General features: G+C 45.9%; 1 protein-coding gene across 3 annotated transcripts in view; it reads left to right on the forward strand.

The window, feature by feature from the left end:
* The window catches only part of CPNE4 (copine 4), a 1706709-nt gene that overhangs the window by 1455759 nt on the left and 227714 nt on the right, over positions 1-23236 (forward strand). For all 3 annotated transcript variants that reach the window (XM_069648719.1, XM_069648721.1, XM_069648720.1), the window contains exon 11: positions 19579-19712. In XM_069648719.1, the coding sequence (XP_069504820.1) occupies positions 19579-19712 (134 nt within the window). The remainder of the gene's footprint in view (positions 1-19578; positions 19713-23236) is intronic.

Consider the following 23236-nt stretch of genomic DNA (forward strand, 5'->3'; position numbering starts at 1 on the left):
GGCTTCAGGCAAATGTGGGGTCTAAGCATGGCTCTTGGCTAGGATCTGGCCGAGATGAGTTTTGACATGGACCATACTTAGGCTAAGTATTGGGCTGAGATTTGAGTAAGGCTTGGTTCCATTGCTGGGCTCGATATTGAGCTGGAGTCTAGACAGGGCTGGGCTTGGGACATGCAGGATATGTTGGCTTTCTGATCAAGGTGATTTTCTGGGTGGTGTGGCTAACCTCTAGGGATGGCCTCCAGGCTGGTTTGAACTCTGGTTATGAGTGTAGATTTCTGGTTTCTTCCAGGGGAGGCCCCGTCCTTGTATCATGCTGAAGCTGACAAGATTAGCTCTGAACTGTCTCTGCTCCCATTGATGCTGACTCTGGGCATTGGTATGGGTTGTGCTCTGGGCTGTGTTTTTGTCTGGGCATCGATTTTATCAGACTTCTGTACTGTTCTGGGTGTGGGCCGGGCTGCGGATTTGGTTGGGATCAATGCAGTGCTGAGGTCCAGGATAGACTCTAATTAATGCTGGTCTTTGGGTTAGGCTGAAGGCTGAACTGAGCTCTGTGAAAGACTAGTTGCATCACATACAAAACAGAAAGTAAACTGACCAGTTACAAAATCAATCATTTCAAAAGTTTGAAAGAGGGAGTTTAGGAGTGTTGCTTGGCAGCAGGTGTGTTATGATCCCAGACCCTTTTCCATTTTGGAGAAGGGTACATTTATTGAGCGCAGACCTAACTTCAAGAAGCAGCAGAACGCTTTACAAAGGTAACAACAGAACAGATATGCAGTGAAGTAAGACACCAAGGGATGCATAGAAGGGGTACAGCTATGCAGGGTGGTGGGGAGGAGAGGGGAGGACAGCGTCTAGTGAGTCAGATGGTGCAGGGGCAGTCATTATGATTCCACTCTGATTCCACTCCACTGCCATGGCAATGCAACTCCCTGCAACGGTACAACGTCCTTACATCGCGGGATGTTTTTTTGCGGGGTTTTTTACCGCAAATGTTTTTGGGGAAAAAACTCATAGAACTTTTTTGGGGGGAGGGGTTAGAAAAATATATAAATTGGGTGTGGGTGTACGGGAATATAAAAATAATTTAAGGGGATGGTGGGTTTGGGGTGTAAACCCCCAGAAATAACAAAAATAATTTGATGAGTTTTTTCATTAAAAAATCAGCGGTAAAAACACCCACGTTAAAAAACCCACGAAAAAACATCCCACAATGAAATGACATGGAACCCCTGCAACCATGCACCAGTGCCAATGCAGTGATCAAGCATGGTGGGGGTGATCTGGTCAAATTTCCTAGAGCTGGAGATGAGGTGAGCTGCAACTTAGTGCACTACTTCGAGGGGAGCCAATTGAGCAGCTGCGAGGAGGGTGTTCCCCCTGTCGACATGCGAGAGCACTTGGGCTGGTACCACCTTTCGGAAATCCTGGGTCCTCAGGGAGGACGTGATCTTGCAGAGCAAAGAGTCTGATGCCAAGCCCTTTCAGCGTTTTCCTGAATATGTTGTTGAGCTCATCTAGATATCCTGGTGCCTGCCAGTTGGGTAGGATGTGAACTCTTGTTTGCAAGGAGGGAGTGAACTCTTGTTTGCGTGTGGTGATTAACCATACTGAACGCAGCTGTGAGGTACAGGAAGAGTAGCAGGGAGAAATACCCCTTATCGATAATTTGAAGGGCATCTTCGACCACCTGGATGGTGTCTGTTAACTACACAAAGAAATCACAACTTGCATGGGATTTTAAAACCTGTTATTTTATTAGCTGCTGTTACATAGCACTCATACTACAGGGAAGTCACAGGAAGGTGTGACAGAAGGAATGGGGAGGGGGTGGTATAGGTCTTCAATGAGTTCACTAGCCTAGAATGTTTAAGCACTGCATAGGGGTAGTATCTTTAGTGCTCTTCTAAACTTGTGAGGAGGGTTTGTAAGAGAAAATAATGCTTTTAAGAGCAGTTTTGCCGCCACTGTTCATAGCAAGGAGAAACAAGGTGATCTCCAGTGCTCCATCAAAGTTCAAACAGTCAGGCTGAAGGCGGAGGGGAAGTGGAAGGGGCTTCCAGGGCGTGGCCTCTTCTAAAGGTATGGGGGTTACCCCAAAACATGTGTGTTTATGTTGACTGATGGCCTACAGGTTTTGGTAGATGCACCCTTAGACCATGGGAATTACATTTTGAACTCTTGTAAAGGATAATGCACATGTTCAAAATTTCAGAAAATAATGGAATGTCTTTTTTATAATAAATGTCGTAGCTCAAAACTCTGGATCAGAGGCCATACATTTGGGGTCTGGCCATCTGGCGGCAGTTGCCTCGAAAGAGAATTTCCTTCAAACTTAGTTGCAGAGGGCCATGAGGGGAGGGTGTCAAGCATGCCTGATTAGTTCCCTTACAGATTTCATTGATGAAGAAAAATGATCACAGATGGTCAGGGTGTGAGATTATGGTTTACATAAGAACCGTATATTACTGCTCAGAACATTGGGGGCTTTTAAATAACCTTTAACCATAGCCCACATCAATTCAAGGGTGCCAAATAATCTTTCTTGTATTTGCATTTGTATTTACTTGAAGAGCGGAAATAATTTAAAAGAACACATTTACAGATGGCAGAGGCATTCCCTGGAAGCATGCTTGTACAGTAGAAGTGGTGAGCCAGTTTATGAGGGTGTGAAAAAAGTGGCACATAGACTAGGAACAAAGCACACAAAACAAGTGTGGAAATATAAGAAAAAGGTGATTTGCAAAGGTTACATTAACCTGGGGGGCAAGTGCTCCAAACTAAAAAGGAGTACTGTCCAAAAATACAAAATTACATAACTTTAGTGGGAGCGGTGGTGTCAGGTAGGGGGATTGGCAGAGACAGTATGGGAGGTCCATCTGGGGCAGGTTTTAGCAGAGCTTTAAAGACATTCACATGCGATCTAGCCTTGATTGAATTGGGCAGCAGGATTTAGCAGAGCTTTGAAGACATCCACAGGCGGGCTGGTTTTGATTCTGTTGGGCAGAGGGGTCCAATGGAGTAGGGCGAGTAGAGAGAAAGAGCAGAGGTGAGAGGAGGCAGGAGAGGGTATGGGGCAGTGAGGTTGAGAGCAGAGGAGAAACGGATGGACTGAGATGGTGAGTAAACTGAGATACAGTCAGGCAGGTACTGAGGAGCAAGACCATTGATAGCTTTGTAGACTAGGAGAAGAAACTTTGGATTTCTGTTTTTAATGTGTGCGTATTTATTCATTTTGAGATGCTCAGTGACTTCATGGATCCTGGGAGCATTTGTGCATGCGGCGTAAACCTGCATGGTGTCAGTAGGTAGAAGTGGGGGAGGATCTGAGTAAGTTGCAGAGAGGGTAGGTGGTAAAGATGAAAACTTTGTTTAGAGGGAGGAAAGACCAGAGATGAAAGCCAACGATTAGGCACCTGCAGTAGGTATCAATGGAAGAGGCATGAAAAGGGGTGAGAGGATCACATCATCAAGGTAAGGGGGAAGAGAGCAAGGAGCTTGAATCTCCTCTTAGTCATTGATAAGTGGAGAAGAGGAGCAGATGGTAGAGGCACTGAGATGTTAAAGTGAGCAATGGTGTGATCTGAGGTAGGGGGTTCAATAGAGAATTCAGAGGAGGAGAGCCAAGAAGCGGGAAAGACAAGGCCAAGAGTGTTCCCATCAGAGTGGGTAGGCTGGCCCTGCAGGGAGAAGAAGAAGAAGTTATGCAGGAGGGTGGTAAGTTCAATGCAAGTGGCTGCAGAGGATTGGGAAGTTTAAAATCCCCTAGCACGACAATGGGGAAGTCGGTGGAAGTGACTCAAGAGAAGGTTCAGGATGGAGAAGGACTTAAGGGGACCAGGAGGTTGATAGCCAGACCAGTGAGAGGAGTAGGAGGGAGAATTTGAATAACAGCATAGCCAAAAGAGGAAGAGTGATGTCAGAGCGTGGCATCGGGGTAGAGGAAAGGGCCATAGTGATAAGAAACCCATTCCACCAGCTTTCCCAGCAGTTCCGGAAGAGTGGGAGAAGCTAGCAAAGTCATCATGGAAAGCTGCTGTTTCGATATGAAAGATTAAGCACATTTTCCCTGCGGACTTTCCACACACTTTCGCAAAACGCATATCTCAGCTTTCCCATGACTTTGTGGCTTTTTATCTTTGATATTTGAACAGTGTTGAAGTGGCCATGAAAAGTAAGGGAATCTACTAAGGGATGTTACAGTGCTTATCCAAACTTGCCTTGTGGAAACAATAGTCCTACGTTTACCTGTGTCCAGAGGTTGGCACCAACTGGCTCAGGGCTTCTAGAAGCTGCAAATGGGATCTCTCTTACAATACCTAAAACCTGGACAGGCAAGGACTGGGTGGTGGCTCTTATGGAAGCAGGTGAGCAAACTGGGCACAGCACCTCTGCAAATCTAGTCTGTCTTCAAGTAATTCATACACACTATACTGTATGAGCACTATTACACAGGCATCATGGGATATTTAAACAAAATGGAACTCCAGGATGAATTGGTTCGGTTTGTCCCCTTCTCTTTCTTATAGGGGTATTTTATAATTATTATTATAATTATATTTATTGAGCAAAGACCTAGCTTCTAGAACCAACCGAGCGCTTTACCGAGGTATTCAACAGGAGTACAAAAGGAGTGTTTAAGACTGTTCCTGTTGGATTGATAGCTGTCTACCAGAAAATAATCTGTATGGTCATTCTAGGAATGTACTTTGCTGGGTAAGAGAAGTGAAACGAGCCTATTATGATAGCCATATGGCCTGAAAGTGGACAGTATAAATGTATGTATGTAGTTGGAAATGTGTAAATCGCATATTCACGAGGGAAACCGGGCAAAAAAGATTGCCCCTGGGCGCAGATGGTAGAGCAGCACAAAAACAGAAAGCCAACGTTGACTACTATATTTTAGGTGAAAAGATTTTCCCATTCTTTTCTGAATTCCAGCAAGGATTTGGTGTTACGGAGTATTCCACGCTCTTGGTCCTGCATAGGAAAAACGCCCAGATGAATATTGTACCATTTATAAAAAGCCAATGTTGGAAAAATGAGTATTCTTTTTTTTACTAGATTCTTTGATGAGAATATACACTATTTTATATCTTAAAATATCCCTTTTTCTTAGAAAGCGAAGTGTCCAGATTAAAGTTTGCGGCCTGGTCTTTATAAAGTCGGTCCGAGCCCCAGCACCCATAATGAGTCCATCCGTGTCAGCCTCACCTCCCTCTGTACGAACAATGCATCCTCAGGGCGATGGCAACACATGCATAGGACACATGCAATGATAATGTATGTCTCCAAATATCAGGCAGCGCCCACCTCGGGGTAGGCCTCTGCGGCTGCGGCTCTCGCTCTACTTCTAAATATAAAAGACGCAACACCTCCCCCCCCTCAAGATGACCGTGTATTTTCAATGGTGACGCCACTTTCAGCAATGACGCAGCGCCCACCTCGGGGAGGCCTCTGCGGCTGCGGCTCTCGCTCGACTTCTAACTATAAAAGACGCAACACCTCGCCCTCCCTCAAGATGACCGTGTTTTTTCAATGGTGACGCCACTTTCAGCAATGACGCAGTGCCCACCTCGGGCGAGGCCTCTGCGGCTGCCGCTCTCTCTCTACTTCTAACTATAAAAGACGCAACACCTCCCCTCCCCTCAAGATGACCGTGTTTTTTCAATGGTGACGCTGCCTTCAGCAATGACGAGGCTTTTGCAAACGCGCATCTGGGAATGGAACTCTCACCCGAAGAGAGAGAAAGGCAGAGGCATAGGGCCTGATTCACAGAGTGTGGTTCAATGTGATTGCACGTTATAAAACACTTTGGTGAATCAGGCCCATTTAGTGCAGCAGAGAGAGGAAGAGAGCGCAGATAGAGAAAGCCAAGGAGCACATTCTATCGCTGATTGAGGGACTGATTTATAAAAACATTTCAATGTGACTTTCCAATGTTAAAACATATTTGTTAATCAGGCCCTCAGTGTAGACTTGGTGGAAATGTATCACCTTCTCGGTTAGTGGTCCCAAGTAGCATTTACAGAGTAGCAGATATGCAATGGAAAGGGGAAACATATCAAGCGTTCATCTCTGCCCTCACAATTTGAAGGGCACCCTTGGTCCTGTGGGGCACAAAGTCATCAGACCACACCTGAGCGCAATATGTAAATGAACGGGATTCTGATATCTGGAAAGCAGAGCAGCAGAATGGATAACTCCTCGAACCCACACCACACTCGATTCTCAAGCCTCCTGTGGCGCCCTCAGCACTGCCAGGCACTGTTGACACTCTATGTGAACGGTGACCGATGGCAGGGAGTGGGGGCAAGGGTGCCCCACTGCCAGGGCCAAGGAACATCCAAACCCGACTCTTATTTCCCTTTTTCAGGGCAAATGATGAGTCACGGAAATGTGTTCCATTCCTTCAAAGGCATCATTATAATAGCAAAATATATTTACTCATGAAAGATTGTGATTTCACACCTGGGCTCCCAAGATGCCAACACGAGCAGCCTTGTCAATCATGTTCCTCGGCAGCAGGTGGGATCTGATAAAACCTATATATATTTATATTGCATTCATCATCAGTCTCCCCCACCCCCATTCCAAGGCCCCCCAACCCCCTTAACGTGTGGTGCTTTGAAGCCGCTCTTTTGCACTATTCTGCATTACAATACAACAATAAAGTAAACATTAACATAAAAATATTGTGGGCCTGCTCTTATTTATTTATTTATTAATTTATTTATTTATTTATATTTATATAGCGCGCAAGCAGCCCAGGGGCATTGAGGCGCTGTTACTTGCAATAACTTAGTTACATAGTACATATGATAGCGATTGTTGAGACATTATGAATAGTACAAGAAATCATACTGTTGTTACAGATATTGCATTTGGTCGTATATTACAAACATAAATGATAAATATTTGTGCTGATGTGTCGGTCCTTATGTGAAGAGGGTAGTTTTGTGGAGGGAGTCCTCACCACGGATAGTGGGAGGTAGGGCATTCCAGTGGGTGGGCGCGAGATAGGGGAAGCTGGATCCACCCGCTTTTACTCTTTTTACTAGTGGCACAGAGACCATGTTGGTGTACGGTGATCTGGTTGGCATGGTAGTAGAGACAGGGTGGATCCTTTGAGAGAGGTATGCTGGAGCAGTGAAGTGAATGCACTTGTGGGTCAGTGTTAGGGCTTTGAATACGATCCTTTCCTTTATTGGGAGCCAGTGGGCTAGTTTTCTGGCTTCAGAGATGTGTTCTCTTTTAGCAATGCCTTGGGCTGCCCGGAAAGCATTGTTCTGTATTACTTGTAGTCTCTCTAAGTTTTTGTTAGAGGTTCCTAGAAACAGTACGTTGCAGTAGTCTAGCCTGGAGCCGGGGATGGCTCTGGCTATGTTGGTGCAGTTCTCTTTGGAGAGAAAGGGTCTGATTGCGCTGATAAGTTTGGCATGATATGCAGCTGCGGATGCTATTGCGTTGACTTGTCTATCCATGGATAGGCTGGAGTCCAGGTAGACTCCCAGAGTTTTGACAGAATCGGAGACCGGGATTTTAATGGAGTCAATGGTGAAGTGGCTGAATTGGGCATCTAGATTTTTTAGCGTGTCGGGGGAACCTACCAGGAGGAGTTCCGTCTTGTCAGAGTTGAGGCATAGTCCGTTGTCTGCCATCCAGGCTTGGATGGTGTTGTAGAGGTTGTTGAGGGTCAGGGAGTCGGTGTCATAGTTACCTGCGAGAGTGAGGAGGATCTGGGTGTCGTCGGCGTAGTTGGTGTATGAGATGCCCATAGCGTCGAGGATGAGGAAGAGGGGTCGTGTGAAGATGTTGTACAGGGTGGGGGAGAGACAGGAACCTTGGGGTACACCACAAAGTATAATAGTTGGTGATGCGGCGGCTAGATCAGAAAATACTTGCATGGTTCTGTCTTGTAAGAAGGAGGTGATCCATGCTGTGGCCTCTGGGGAGAATTTGGCAGTGGAGGAAAGGTGGTGGCATAGGACGCCATGTTCCACAAGGTCGAATGCCGCGGATAGGTCAAGGAGTAGGAGAAGTGCTGGTTTACCCATGTCTCTAGCATCGTCCATTTGGTTTTTCAGGTCAAGTAGGGCGGTTTCGGTCCCGTGTCTGGGGTGGAAGCCAGATTGGCGGAGTCCAAGGAGTTTGTTCTCTTCAATGAAGTGCTGGACCTGCAAGTAGGCTGCTTTGTCCAATATTTTGAGGAGGAATGGGACAGTGGTGATGGGTCTGTAGTTGTTGGGGGAGGTGGGATCGAGAGTTGGTTTTTTCAGAAGAGGGTGGACCCAAGTTTCCTTGAGGGAGGCGGGACTTTCCCTGTGGTAAAGGAGGCATTCACAAAGGCTGTTAGGAAGGGCGCTAGCGCTTCCGTGCAGTCTTTGATAATGGAGGCTGGGCATGCATCCCCTTTGCAGTTAGAGGGCTTGATGTTCCTCATAATGTTGATGATGTCTTTTTCTTGGATGGGTTTGAAGGAGAAGGGTAGGGGGGGGATCCGGGGCAGGTGATGGGATAGGGATATGCATACTGGATAGGGCTTGTTTAGTGGCTAGTATTTTGCTTTTGAGGAGGCTTAATTTGGTTTGCATGGACATTTGTATTTTGTCACACCAGTCTTTGTCTTTGGTGAAATTCTGGGGGGCGGGAGTGGGTGTCTCGAGCTCTCTGAAAACGGCGAAGATTTCTTTTGTGGTAGATTGGGCTTTCGAGATTCTGGATTCAAAGGATTTGGCCTTTGCTTGGGTGATTGCCTTTTTGTATTTGGTGGATAGGGCTTTAAAGATCATCTTGTCTTTTTCAGAGTGGGACGTTTGCCACTGTGTGAGTGCGGCTTTTTTCTCGTTGCGGAGTGTGAGGAGCTCAGGGGTGAACCAAGAGTTGGAATGGGTAGTGGGTTTGGATTTGCGAGGTTTGAGAGGGGCAATGGAGTTGATAGCTGCTTTGATGGCAGTATCATAGGTTGTTGCGAGTGTTTCTGGGTCTGATGAAAAAGGTGGTCTGAAGGCTGGGCCTTGGAGGAAGGGCAGTAGCCTTTCCTTAGTGAGCTGGCGGGAGCTTCTGGCGAGGCAAGGTGGGAGCGGTTGAGGTAAGGGGGCAGCAGGGGAGCTAGTGGTGAGGATGCTAAAGGTGATGATGTGGTGGTCAGGCAACGGGGTGGGATTGTTACCTGTGATGATGAGTGGGAAGTTGTGCTGTGCTATCCAGTCGAGTGTTCTGCCCTGAGTGTGAGTTGGGCTATGGATGGTGTTCTTGTAGCCTAGAGCATTGAGGGCAGAGTCAAGGGATTTGGCTGCTACGTCCTTACTATCCCGGAGCCCTAGGTTGACATCCCCGAGGAGAATCGCTTTAGACTGTTTTTTGAAGTTGTCAGAGAGGAGGTGGATGAGAGAGGCTTGGAAGTCTCCTGTTGGGCCTGGAGGGCGGTAGATAGTGTGCACAGTAATGGTGCAGTGGGGAGAGAGGGTTATTTTGACTTGGAGGCAGTCGCTGTTGTTGTTGGTCAGGGATTTCTCTACCTTTCTGATAGAGAACGAGTCTCTGGCAATAATTGCTACACCTCCACCTTTGGAGAGGCGATCTTGTCTAGTTATGGAATAGCCAGGGGGTAGGGCGAGGGATAGCGCCGGGCCGGATGGCCTCATGTAGCCATGTTTCTGAGATCATGAATAGATCTAGGTCGTGGGAGGGTAGGAGGTCGTGGATGTCTAGGGCGTGGGTATTGATGGACCTAGCGTTAATCATGGCGCATTTCAGGTGGGGTTCAGTAGTGGCTGAGAGGGGGTTCATTATGAGAGAGGGTTTGGTGGAGGGGGGGTTGAGCTCTGGGTGTTAGGGTAGATGCACAACCCAGATTTTACACTGGGGGTCTCATTTTCAGAGGTGGTGGACACAGGTGGCATAGCATTTGGCACACTAGTGTTCAAAATGGTGGTAGAAGAATTGCATATCACAGATTTTACACTGGGGGTCTCATTTTCAGTGGTGGTGGACACAGGTGGCATAGCATTTGGCACACTAGCATTCAAAATGGTGGTAGAAGAATTGCATATCACAGATTTTACACTGGGGGTCTCATTTTCAGCGCTCTTCAACCCACTACTACCATTTTGAGCAGGATAAAAGCAGCAACATATTTTAATGACAATAATGACTTTGTGGTATGAAAAAAGTACCTTTATACGGAATACATTATAAGCATGCATGTACCTGTCACCTGGAACTCCAGCACCTGTGCATAACAGCCTTTAGTGTTGCACTCTCAGTTTGGCTCGCTTTAAGGCCCTCAGGCGAGCATACATTCAAGCTAACCCATCGTACTAGAACCTGCTGTCTGACTCCCGGGTGAAACACTGGCAATGCAACCCACTGACCCGTCAGCTGTCTTAACAACCTCTTATAAATACGACCCTTCAGCTACCTTACCATAATCTGAGGAACATCTCAGCCCCCTCACACTTTAGCTATTTTACAAAACTCTGATGAGCATCATAGCCCCAGACCTTTAAACTATCTTACCAGCCTCTGATGAGCATGGCAGCCTCATGACCTGTCAGCAATCTTACCAGCCTCTGATCAACAGGGCAGCCCCATGACCCGTCAGCAATCTTAACAGCCTCTGATGAACAGGGCAGCCCTATGAACCGTCAGCAATCTTACCAGCCTCTAATGAACATGGTAGCCCCATGGCCCATCAGCAATATTACCATCCTCTGATGAACAGGGCAGTCGCATGACCCGTCAGCAATCTTACCAGCCTCTGATGAACATGGCAGCCCCATGAGTCATCAGCAATATTACCAGAATCTGATGAGCATGGCAGCCCCATGAGCCGTCAGCAATCTTACCAGCCTCTGATGAACATGCAGCCCCATTACCCATTAGTAATCTTATCAGCCGCTGATGAACAGAGCAACCCCATGACTCGTCAGCAATCTTACCAACCTCTGATGAGCATCGTAGCCCCAGACCCTTAAACTATTTTATTTCTGATGAGCATGGCAGCCTCATGACCCGTCAGCAATCTTACCAGCCTCTGATGAACAGGGCAGCCCCATGACCCGTCAGCAATCTTACCAGCCTCTGATGAACAGGGCAGCCCCATGACCCGTCAGTAATCTTAATAGCCTCTAATGAACATGGCAGCCCCATGGCCCGTCAGCAATCTTATTAGCCTCTAATGAACATGGCAGCCCCATGGCCCGTCAGCAGTCTTACCAGCCTCTGATGAACATGGCAGCCCCATGACCCATCAGCAATATTACCAGAATCTGATGAACATGGCAGCCCCATGACCCGTCAGCAATCTTACCAGCCTCTGATGAACAGGGCAGCCCCATGACCCGTCAGTAATCTTACCAGCCTCTAATGAACATGGCAGCCCCATGGCAGCCCCATGGCCCGTCAGCAATCTTATTAGCCTCTAATGAACATGGCAGCCCCATGGCCCGTCAGCAATCTTACCAGCCTCTGATGAACATGGCAGCCCCATGACTCATCAGCAATATTACCAGAATCTGATGAACATGGCAGCCCCATGAGCCGTTAGCAATAATATCATGCTCTGATGAACATGGTAGCTCCTGACCTGTCAGCCATTTTACCAGCCTCTGATGAACATGCAGCCCCATGACCCATCAGTAATCTTATCAGCCGCTGATGAGCAAGGCAACCCCATGACCCGTCAGCAATCTTACCAGCCTCTGATGAACATGGCAGCCCCATGATCTGTCTGCAATATTACCAGAATCTGATGAACATGGCAGCTCCATGACCATTCAGAAATATTACCAGGCTCTGATGAACATGGCAGCCCCTGACCCGTCAGCAACCTTACCATCCTCTGATGAACATGGTAGCCCCATGATCCGTCAACAATCTTACCCCGGGAGGATAGCACAGCGGCAGCGTGCGCGTCTTGGAAGCAAGACGACACAAAGCAACAACAGGTTCGATCCCCGGGTCCGCGCTTAGAAACCTCCGAGTGTTTAAGCGCGTTATAAATACGTAACTAAGACAAAGAAAAAAAAAAAAAACCTAATCTTAATATGTGTTTCCTCTGTAACAGCGCCTCGATGCCTCATGGGCTGCAAGTGCGCTTAACAAATGCAAATAAATAAAAAAAATAAAAATACCAGCCTCTAATGAACGTTGTAGCCCCTGACCCTTCGGCTATTTTACCAGCCTCTGATGAACCTCTCGGCTCTCTGACCTGTAAGCTATCTTACCAGACTCAGATGAACCTGTGCTTTAAACTATCTTAGCCAGCTCGGATGAACATGGCACCCCACTGACCCATCAGCGATCTTACCAGCCTCTGATGAACGTTGCAGCCCCTCAGCAATCTTACCAGCCTCTGATGAGCATGGCAGTCCCATGACCCGTCAGCAATCTTACCAGCCTCTGATGAACATGGCAGCCCAATGACCCGTCAGCAATCTTACCAGCCTCTGATGAGCATGGCAGTCCCATGACACGTCAGCAATCTTACCAGCCTCTGATGAACAGGGCAGACCCATGACCGGTCCGCAATCTTACCAGCCTCTAATGAACTTGGCAGCCCCTGACCCTCCAGCTAGCATACCAGCCTCTAATGAACATGGTAGCCCCTGACCCTTCAGCAATCTTACCAGCCTCTGTTGAACATGGCAACCTCATGACCCGTCAGCAATCTTACCAGCCTCTAATGAACATGGTAGCCCCTGACCCTTCAGCTAGCGTACCAGCCTCTAATGTACAAGGTATCCCCTGACCCTTCAGCAATTTTACCAGACTCTGATGAACATGGCAAGCTCATGACCCGTCAGCAATCTTACCAGCATCTAATGAATATGGTAGCCCCTGACCCTTCAGCTAGCATACTAGCCTCTAATGAAAATGGTAGCCCCTGACCCTTCAGCAATCTTACCAGCCTCTGATGAACATGGCAAGCTCATGACCCGTCAGCAATCTTACCAGCATCTAATGAATATGGTAGCCCCTGACCCTTCAGCTAGCGTACCAGCCTCTAATGTACATGGTATCCCCTGACCCTTCAGCAATTTTACCAGCCTCTGATGAACATGGCAAGCTCATGACCCGTCAGCAATCTTACCAGCCTCAAATGAACATGGTAGCCTCTGACCCTACAGCTAGCATACCAGCCACTAATGAACATGGTAGCCCCTGACCCTTCAGCAATCTTACCAGCCTCTGATGAACATGGCAAGCTCATGACCCGTCAGCACTCTTATCAGCCTCTAATGAACTTGGTAGCCCCATGACCCATCAGCAATCTCACCAGCCTCTAATGAACGTGGTAGCCCCTGACCCTTCAGCTAGCGTACCAGCCTCTAATGTACATGGTATCCCCTGACCCTTCAGCAATTTTACCAGCCTCTGATGAACATGGCAAGCTCATGACCCGTCAGCAATCTTATCAGCATCTAATGAATATGGTAGCCCCTGACCCTTCAGCTAGCATACTAGCCTCTAATGAAAATGGTAGCCCCTGACCCTTCAGCAATCTTACCAGCCTCTGATGAACATGGCAACCTCATGACCCGTCAGCAATCTTACCAGCCTCTAATGAACTTGGCAGCCCCATGACCCGTCAGTAATCTTACCAGCCTCAAATGAACATGGTAGCCCCTGACCCTACAGCTAGCATACCAGCCTCTAATGAACATGGTAGCCCCTGACCCTTCAGCAATCTTACCAGCCTCTGATGAACATGGCAACCTCATGACCCGTCAGCAATCTTACCAGCCTCTAATGAACTTGGTAGCCCCATGACCCGTCAGCAATCTCACCAGCCTCTAATGAACGTGGTAGCCCCTGACCCTTCAGATAGCATACCAGCCTCTAATAAACATGGTAGGTACTGTCCCTTCAGCAATCTTACCAGCCTCTGATGCACATCTAAGCCCTCTGAACTGTAAGCTATCTTACCAGACACTGATGAACATGTGATGAACCTGTGCTTTAAACTATCTTAGCCACCTCGTATGAACATGGCAGCCCCCTGACCCTTAAACTATTTTACCAGCCTGTGATGAACATCTCAGCTCCCTGACCCTTAAGCTATCGTAGCAGCCTCTGATGAACGAGGCATCTCCCTGACCCTTAAGCTATTTTAGCAGCCTCTGATGATCATGGTAGCCCCTGACCCTTCGGCTATCATACCACCCCTGATGAACATGACACCCCTGACCCTTCGGCCATCTTACTAGCCTCTGATGATCATGGTAGGCCCTGGCCTTTCGGCTATATTAGCAGCCTGTGATGAACATCACAGACACCCGGACCCTCCAGCAATCTTACCAGCCTCTGATGAACATGCTATTTCCAGCAATTGCCTGAAATGTTTACCTACCCTTGTAAACCTTCTTACATATCTGGCTGGGCCTATCACCATTATACATTAAATACAACACCCATATGGAAAAGTCTTCTTGCATATTGGGCAGAAGCCTTTATGCCCCTCAATAAAATGTAACACCTGAATGCATAATCCTTATCACATGTCACTCAGTGGAAATCAGGCATCTTGACAGAAAGGACCAGTTGCATGGGAATGTCATATTCTGTATCTGGCGGTGGCTATCTGGTATCTCCATACATTACAGCACATTCATGGGAAAGCCTTGTGACATAGCTGACAGTTACTATCATGTAATGTGTAATGGGTGGCGGTCTATAAACCGGAAATAACTGATCAACAAGGAGCAAAACTCCCTTACAACTGACAAAAAAACAGTGGGGGAACAATGTTAAAGATATAGAAGGTGAAGAAAATGAAATGATATTCTAAAAGGGTTTTGGGATGGCACCCACATACATTCAAAGACATGTACCAATCAACACCAGGTTTGCAACCAGCAGCTCTACATACGTGACCATGGATCTGATACATTAAAACAAAGTAGCACACCTACCTGGAGGAACCTTATCACAAAGCCACAATTCTTCATCAAATTGCAATACATTTATGGATAAGCCTTGTCGCCTAGGCAACAGTGACTATTACAATAAAATACAACACCTACATTGATCAGCCAAATCAGATCGCTATCTGGATCACTTTTCTCCCTCTGCGGGCTGAGTGGGGTACGGGGCCCTCCTGTAAAAAAATTAAGGAAATGACGTCCTGTTTATCGGCATTCTGCGAGTGGCAATATGACACCTGAACTTTAACCAACAGTGGATTCATGCCATAAATGTAAAGTTTTCAATTTCTTACGTTCTAAAATATATGATTAATAAACCACAATATTCACCAAAGTCTCTGATTTGTGTGTAAACAGAACTAAAAATGCTGTTAGTTCTGACACAGCATTTCTTCCGGAATGGCAAAGCACAAGTCTGCTGGTGTAGGCCACGATCTCCCGGCCGGCCTGACCTGCCGGTAGATCAGGCCCCCAATGCCAGATAAATGCCTGAAGCACCGGCACTGGTAATATTGGTGCCAATGATTCAGCAAATCCCATCCCATGGAGTTCTATGGGACTCCATGAATGGGAATTTACCGGCTCTCGGCCACTCCCGGTGATACTGGGATATCGGGCAGTGGAGAGGGTAAGTTGAGTATGCCAGTATCCTGACGGAATTACCCACGGGATACCCGCAAACTCCTTTTACCTTAAAAGAGTCATTAATTTCTCCCAAAATGTACTTGAGCTTTTTACCCAATGCGTCTCTCATTAAACCAGCAAACCTCATCCCTGTCAGATGGTCACTGATTTACTTTAAGATTCTAGGACTCTGTTTTCTGTCAGTGATAGAAAAGAGAGAGTTGTGCAGTGTCTACGTATTGGATGGATCCTCTTGGACATTTGCCTAAAGAGCAATCATTGGGCTTTTGTGTATTTCGATTATTCTGCCAGCCATCTGCAAATTCTACCATCTCTTGAGGCTGACCCTCTCTGCACAGGAGAATGCAATCGATGAATGGCTGTAGAGGCGGGTCTTCAGGAGCATCTGAAAAGCAGGACATCAGGTTCACTTCTGAGAAGGGATTCCTTAACTTCTGAGGACGCCAGAGGCTAAAGCATTTGCCACCTGGAGTAGAACAGCGGAACAGTGGATTAGTGGGAAAGCCTTTACTAATGAAATAATGAGACCCTGAGTGCATGAAGGGAAGAATTTTACCAGACAAGAAAAAGGCTGTTGAACAGTGAATACATTTTTGGGTCAGCCATATTGGTTCAAAACTGGTTCAAAACTGTGCACTGCCAGCGCTCACCAGGAACAGGCGTTTCCTGGTGAGCGCTGGCAGTGCACAGTAGAGGGAGTGGTCATAGTCCAAGCGTCACCTGACTAGTGCTCTGACCACATGGGCTCTGCAGTGTTTGGTGAGAAATGGGAGAATTCAATTAATTTGCCTTATTTGGAAAAAAAATACTTTTTTGACCTTGCTAATTTGGAGAAGAAGATATGTGGTTGAATGGAGTCACATGCTAAGATTCCAGAGGGAGGTGGAGCAGAGAGTTGAACTCAGAAAGGAGGGCAAAGGGAGGAAGGTATCTGGATTTGTAGTGGGTCTTGGAGGGTTCCTGTTTCATTTGTTATGTTGCAGCAAACCCGTTACCATCCATTGATTTGATGGTGTTAGGCATCAGCCAAGCTCAATGAATTGAAGTCTGGCATCTCTAATGTGGATGTAAAAATGTTGATTCATCAAGATCAGTTTGGAAGGACAGGTTAAAAGTTTGAATCACCGAGACGAGGGAAGTTGGTGTTTAAAACAGAAGACATGGTGGTCTTCTCAGTTTTGCTAGGAGACAGGCAAAGGGACCCAGAAGGCCCAATGAAGTTTTGTTATAAAACATCAGAGCTATTGATAGCTAAAGGGAAAAGTGGGCCATGCAATACAACCCATTAGGAGCATGTCACGGCAGGCGTCTGAAGCCTACAGCTCGCCAGATGTTTGGCACTTTCAATCCCCTGATATCTCACTAGTGAATATGCTACCTAGAGCTGGCTGGAATGGTAGTGTAAACTTCTGAATAGTCAAAGGCTTTAGACCTCCGGTTTACGGTGTCAAATGACAATGACTGGTCCAATAGGCAAAGAGGGAAGACTATGCCGTGTGTGGTGTGTTCCAGGGGTCTGTAAGCTTTGGCTCTCCAGATGTGTTGGACTACAGCTCCCAAGCCAACACGGTCAATGGTGAGGGATCATGGGGTCTTAGTCCAAAACATCTGGAGAGCTGCACATCGCAGACCTCTGCTGTAATGTAAGGAGATAGGAGAATCTGATGGAAAGTCAGTAGGGACGAGCGGCCTCAAGTTGAGGCACACATGGAGTGAGGCCTTGGGTGCCATTTGAAATGTAAGTGATTTTTGATTTCCAGTGTGGCAAGTCAGGGGGTTTGAGCGAAATTTGTGGTAGTATTCATACAAGTCCCTTTCCATTGTGTGGCATTAAAACCAGGTAGCATAGCGCACTGTGCATGGGTTCCTGATATATTCATAGAATTCTGGGAGTGCCATTCAATCGGATGATATTGCCGTGTCTAGGCACTGGTTTGTGTTTGGTACTCTTGTTGTGCAGGCATCAATGGAGTAGATTTCTGAACTTGTCTCATGCAGGTCTAAGGTGAAAACCCATGTTTATAGTTGTGTCCTTGAGTTTATGGTGCCTTCTTCTGCATGCAGATGACAGCGCGTAGAGTTCAGGGTTTGGTTGCTACCAGCGTGAAGGTCGATCTGCCATGCCATTACCGGTTGAAGATTGACATCTTTACGAGTGCATCATTGCTGGATCAAGTGTTCTTGAAGGTAGGTGGTGTGTGAATTTCCTTGTGATTGAGTCGGGTCCCCTGCACTGGAAGGCACAGTGTGTCATACACAGTTTTCAAGTGAATGTTTCTTTGAATTGGGCCAGTGGAGCGTGTGGATTGTTGGGGTGATATGTTCATATCTTTTCAGCCTTTAAAGCAATCTGGCTGCTGTGTTTTGGACTTTGTGTAGTCTGTTGAGTAGATATTCTGAGAGACCACTGTAAAGGTTGCTGGCATAGTCAAGTCTTCATAGTACCTGTGCGATAACTGCCATGCCCCCGTGAAGGGAGATTTTGTTAGACTTCATGCGTCGGATGATATGGAGTTGGGACACTACGTTCTTTGCAATGGCATTAACCTGCATTTCTAGTATAAGATCATTGTCCATTGTGATTCCAAACTTCCTAACAGCTGAAGTGGGCAGTGGGCTGGATCCCATCATGTCTAGCCAGGAGATTGGTGTGGGCTTTGGTGGTATCACGCGTCAGAATATGAGCTTTGTGTTGGTTGGGTTGACCTTAGGTTTGTTTGAAGTCATCCAAGAGTCCACAAGTGCGCGACATGTGCAAGTCCAGTGTATTCATGGTTGGGTCACTTGTGAGCTTGTAAATGATTTGATTGTCGTCTACATAGTTGAAGCATGCGAGGGCTATTTTATGAAAAAGAGCCAGTAGGGGAGCCATGTATACGTTGAAGAGATAAGATGAAAGGCTGGAGCCTTGGCTTAGTCTTCATGTCAGGTTGCAAGGAAATGACCGTAAAGGGGCAATGAATGTTATTTCCATTCTCTAGGTGTAGGAATGAGGCAGTACAGTGTAGTGTGATTCCCTTTACTCCAATGTCCTCAAGTCTGTGTACTAGGATTTCCTGAATAGGAGTGGGACATTTCAGCAAAACACCTATTTGGCCCAATGTGTACCCAGTTAAAAATGTGCATTTCACATGCAAAGCATTGTGAAAGTTTGTGGCAAAATTACTGAAAATGTTTGGCAATTTCCAGTGTTGACAAACACTCAATTTCAGGGTTCAGGCAGACAAAATTAGCTGCATAGAATGCTTCTTTTTCCCTTGAAAAGGAGAAAGCAGATTCGTCAATTTCACTTCGCTGGAGGAATCTTAACCCACCCCTACTCCTGAATGATGGTGTCCAGTACGATGAGTGCACTGGGTTAGTCAGTGCCCCGGTTGCTCTTTTGGATGTCCCATAGGAAACATCAGGTTGATTCTGTTCCTCTCATTGGCCTGAATCTGTGATGAGGTAGATATATTTTCTTTGATTTTACCAATGAAATGTGTATTGGAGGCTCGGCAGTATTTTGCTGGGCTTTTCAAGCCTGCTGTGGGCCTTTAAGGACTGGTGTAATAAGGCTTTTTTTAAGGCCCGAGGGATGGCCCCTTGCTCCATGGAGGCATTGCGCATGGACAGAAAGGCAGGTGCTAGTCCCGGCTGCGTATTTATCAGGTTGTGGAAGATGAACCTGTTAATATTATGCAGGTACTATAACACCGAAATCTCCTTCACCAGAAATAGAACTTATTAAGATATTATGTCACAACATAAGAAAAAGGTTCCTGAAGATCTTGAAAACTAGACTTTTGAAAATCATTTTCCTTTAAATCATTACATAATCGATATAAATTGTAATATTTTAGGATGTTTGTGCTTTTATGTGATGATTTTCCCGAAATATTGATAGATTGAATATAAGCTAATACATTGATTTTGGCATGTCTCGTATATAGCTGATGTGCTTACGTGGCAGCAATGACTGGGGCTTGCACTAAGTGGAACTCTTGCTTGCTTTCAGGTAGCTATAGATTTCACAGCATCGAATGGCGACCCGCGGAACAGCTGCTCCCTACACTACATCCACCCCTACCAGCCCAACGAATACCTGAAAGCACTGGTGGCCGTCGGGGAGATCTGCCAAGACTATGACAGGTAGGTTTGTGCTGGATGCTTCACCACTTGGGACCTTCCTAACAACTCTACATTGGGACTGAGGAGCTATCGACTGTAAGTCTTCACTAGGCTGAGGAGGCCCTCTTACATTTCATTGTGCAAGATGTCCATTCCCATCTTCTGAGAAGGGCTCAGTCTACCCTCTCCAAAACTCTCCTTATCTGTCACAAACACCTCAGATGTATCGCAGGGTAAGCAGTACATATGTGCATAGTCCTATTTACTTGCCTACCTGGAGGGTCAAACCCCCATAAAAGTGTTGTAAAATGAAACAGACATGCTTATTAATAACAAAGCTACATATATTAGTAGCTCACTACCTCTGCAGCAAAATGCATCACTTTAAATACATCTATAAGAAGACTTGACAGTCACAAAACCTGTGAGTAAAGTATCCTCTTCTTTGATCCAAGACTCGAACTTTCTTAAATTTCTCAATCAGCTGTTTCTACAGAAAAGTATTAAAATCACAACCTTTTGAGATATCTAACCCCCTGCTCATAGTTTATTTTTGTCGGCAAAAAAGCCTTTAACAAGCAGAAAAGATATCATTTCATTTCATTTCATTAGATCACACAAGTACAATTACATACAATGCATATAAACACAGTTAAAAGTAATATGAAGCAGAGGAAAGAAACATAAACCAATATCATAGAAGCCTGCTACTCCATTATTAAACTAAATACAAATGTTCTGCGTGCAAACTATAACTGTCCCTATGATCTGAGCGCTTCTCACAGACTTCCTAAAAAAAGAACTTATAGGGCCTGATTCATGGAAGTGTTTTATAATGGCGCGATCCTATAGGAAAATGTTCCATGAATTAGGCCCATAGTGTTTATACAACATCATTCAGAATCTCATTTCCCTCCAAACATTTGATAAACATTTGATAAACCCTACAACCGCAAGGACTATAGAAGAGGTTCACCGGGCTAGACAGTCAGACAAAAAATCAACGCTCCCATCTCTGTGGCCCCTGTCCAAGAATTTTCTAAAGTACAATAACCGCTTCGTTATTAGTGCTGGACAAACATAATCAGATGTTCAAGGTCTTCCACCAGTTAATCATTGACGCAAAAGTGTCATCTTGTCATACTTACTTCGCAACTGGCCACATTGCGCCAAGATCTCTTTAGTATACAAAAACTTCAGTCTAAACAGTAAGAAAGACCTGCTTGCAGAGTGTTTAGGATAGATTGACAAGTAAGGTGCAAGGGATTAACGAGAAATAAACGAATGGGAGAAATTACCAATTTCTTTCTCTTTTTGGCTTAATGCTGGAGGAGACCACCGCTCCCCTTCCTCTCCCTCTTACCTTAACTATTACCCTTACCCCACACCTATATTTTACAAACATTTCCTCGAAATTCGAAATTGTTATTTTCTAGTCCATCGTTTATTTGGATTCCAGGTGCAAGTACTCATCGTTTTTGTTTCCTTTACTCAAATTACCTAGTGAGTCAGAGGAGTGTATGCGTTCAATAATGTTAATCCAGTCCTGCTGGTATAGGGCTGATTTCACTTTACAGGGGCTCCTAGCAAGATCGTCCTCGAATCAACAACTGTATATGGAAGTATACAACTTCATTTGAAAATGAAACCCTTCAACTCATCAGCGCAAGTTCTAGTTCCTGGTACAGTGAGTCTTCTAGTTGGCATATACTTTTTCCAAAGAATGCTACGAGCCTCCATGTGGATCAAAACTTCAACGAGTTAATCCCCTGTTCAAATTGTATGACAACAAATGGTACAGTTTTCTGCAAATGTAACACTCAACGGCAAATTGCTCTTTCTATTAATGGTAGAGAATTGAGAGTCCAAAAAAGATGAACTTCACTTCCATACAGGAGTTTTGTGAGAATTCTGTCTTCATAGAATCTCAATGTGCCAAATCTTAGATCTACCCACGCCAGTTGATTAGTCAAGACAGTAACACAAGTCTTCAGCCAGTCTCTCACCTGAGATGCACACGGTCTGGAAATAATTGGGAATCATAAATAGATAAAACTATCCGCATGTTCTCGTCTTTGGTTGTCTACCTGCCACCTGAATTTAGAAGATTTCATTTTCTATGAGCAATGCATGACTTTGGTTTTATTTGAGTTTATCTTCAGAGAGTGGTCCATCACAAATCTGCCAAAGGCCTTTAAAACCCTATTTCGGTGGTGTCAAGTACAATAAAATCATCAGCATAACTTAGGCCACTCTCAGGTCATTCAATTTGGTTGGTGTAAGAACTGCTGCGTATAAGTAGTCCCCACATCTGACATATAGAGATTGAACAGACAGGGCCCTGTCTTACTCCCCTAGATGTTAGTATTGGTCTTGATAGGGCACCTCCTGCATTTAGTCTAACCTGGATCATAGAATGCTCTTGTAAGGCAATCAAGAGCGGAAAAAAGGCTAATAGGACATCCCCATTTTCCCAGTTTAGCGCAGAGGAGTTTTCTATTCACAGCATCGAAGGCTGCAGAAAGGTCAATGGTGGATATAAACACAGAGTCATACTTTTGGTCCAGGCTAGAGATTAGACACATTTCAGAACCACTCCATTTAATTAAGCACTCATGTTCTTATGGAAACCAGTCTGCCACTTCTGAAGTGTACCTGCTTCCTTGGTCCATGTCTGCAAGTGATCCAACCGAAAAAAGGTTCAGATACACCTACCAATCCAAACAATACTCACTACGATACAGCTGAATCAGCGCAGCACCACCAAAGCGAGTCGGCCCACGAGGAACCAACAATAACCCAACCCACAGCTAATCAACTCCAACGGAACCAGAACTACCTGAATCAGGATACAGACCCCACTAACCCAACCCTCAATCTTCTGCATACTTAAACCACACAACGTCACACAACCATCTCTCTCCTAGCAATCCGCACACACTTTACCACACCACATCAACAACACATAAGCATCACCCACAGCACTCAAGGTCTCGCCCGATCTGATACTAGCACCAAAGCCCAGCACTCGGTGTATACCGAGCTGAAGCTGCCAACAGCACACCACTTCTCCCACTCTCCTTATCCCCTCCTCCCGACTAACCCTACCCGCCCTTCCTGTTTACAGATCCGCCAGAACGCCTGGGGACCAATTCCGTTGGTGACGGTGCGCTATATAAGTACCTTTAACATAACATAACATAACAAAATGGCAAGCACAGTGCTATAGGTATCCAGGATGGCTATCGGCCTGTAGTTACACGGGTCACCATGAGCCACTCTCCATGATTCTGGAAAGCTATTTGTAGTCTGTGTGTGCATGACGAGCAGATTTAGGGTAATAGACCAGTTTCTTTGACTGTTCTTAAACAGAGCGTTTGAGGGTTTATTTGGCCCTGGTGCTCGGGCTGTGCTAATCTTCATCAGGATAGTTCCAATGGTAAATTGGCCAAAAGAAAGGGTCCAAGTGCTCTCCTTGTCACCCAATGAGGGGGACACTCCATGTTCTCAGATGTTGTATCAGAAAACACTTTTCCGAAATGCGA

This window comes from Ambystoma mexicanum, chromosome 2q (assembly GCF_040938575.1).
Source record: "Ambystoma mexicanum isolate Mex_15411 chromosome 2q, UKY_AmexF1_1, whole genome shotgun sequence".
NCBI classification, from domain to species: Eukaryota; Metazoa; Chordata; class Amphibia; order Caudata; family Ambystomatidae; genus Ambystoma; species Ambystoma mexicanum.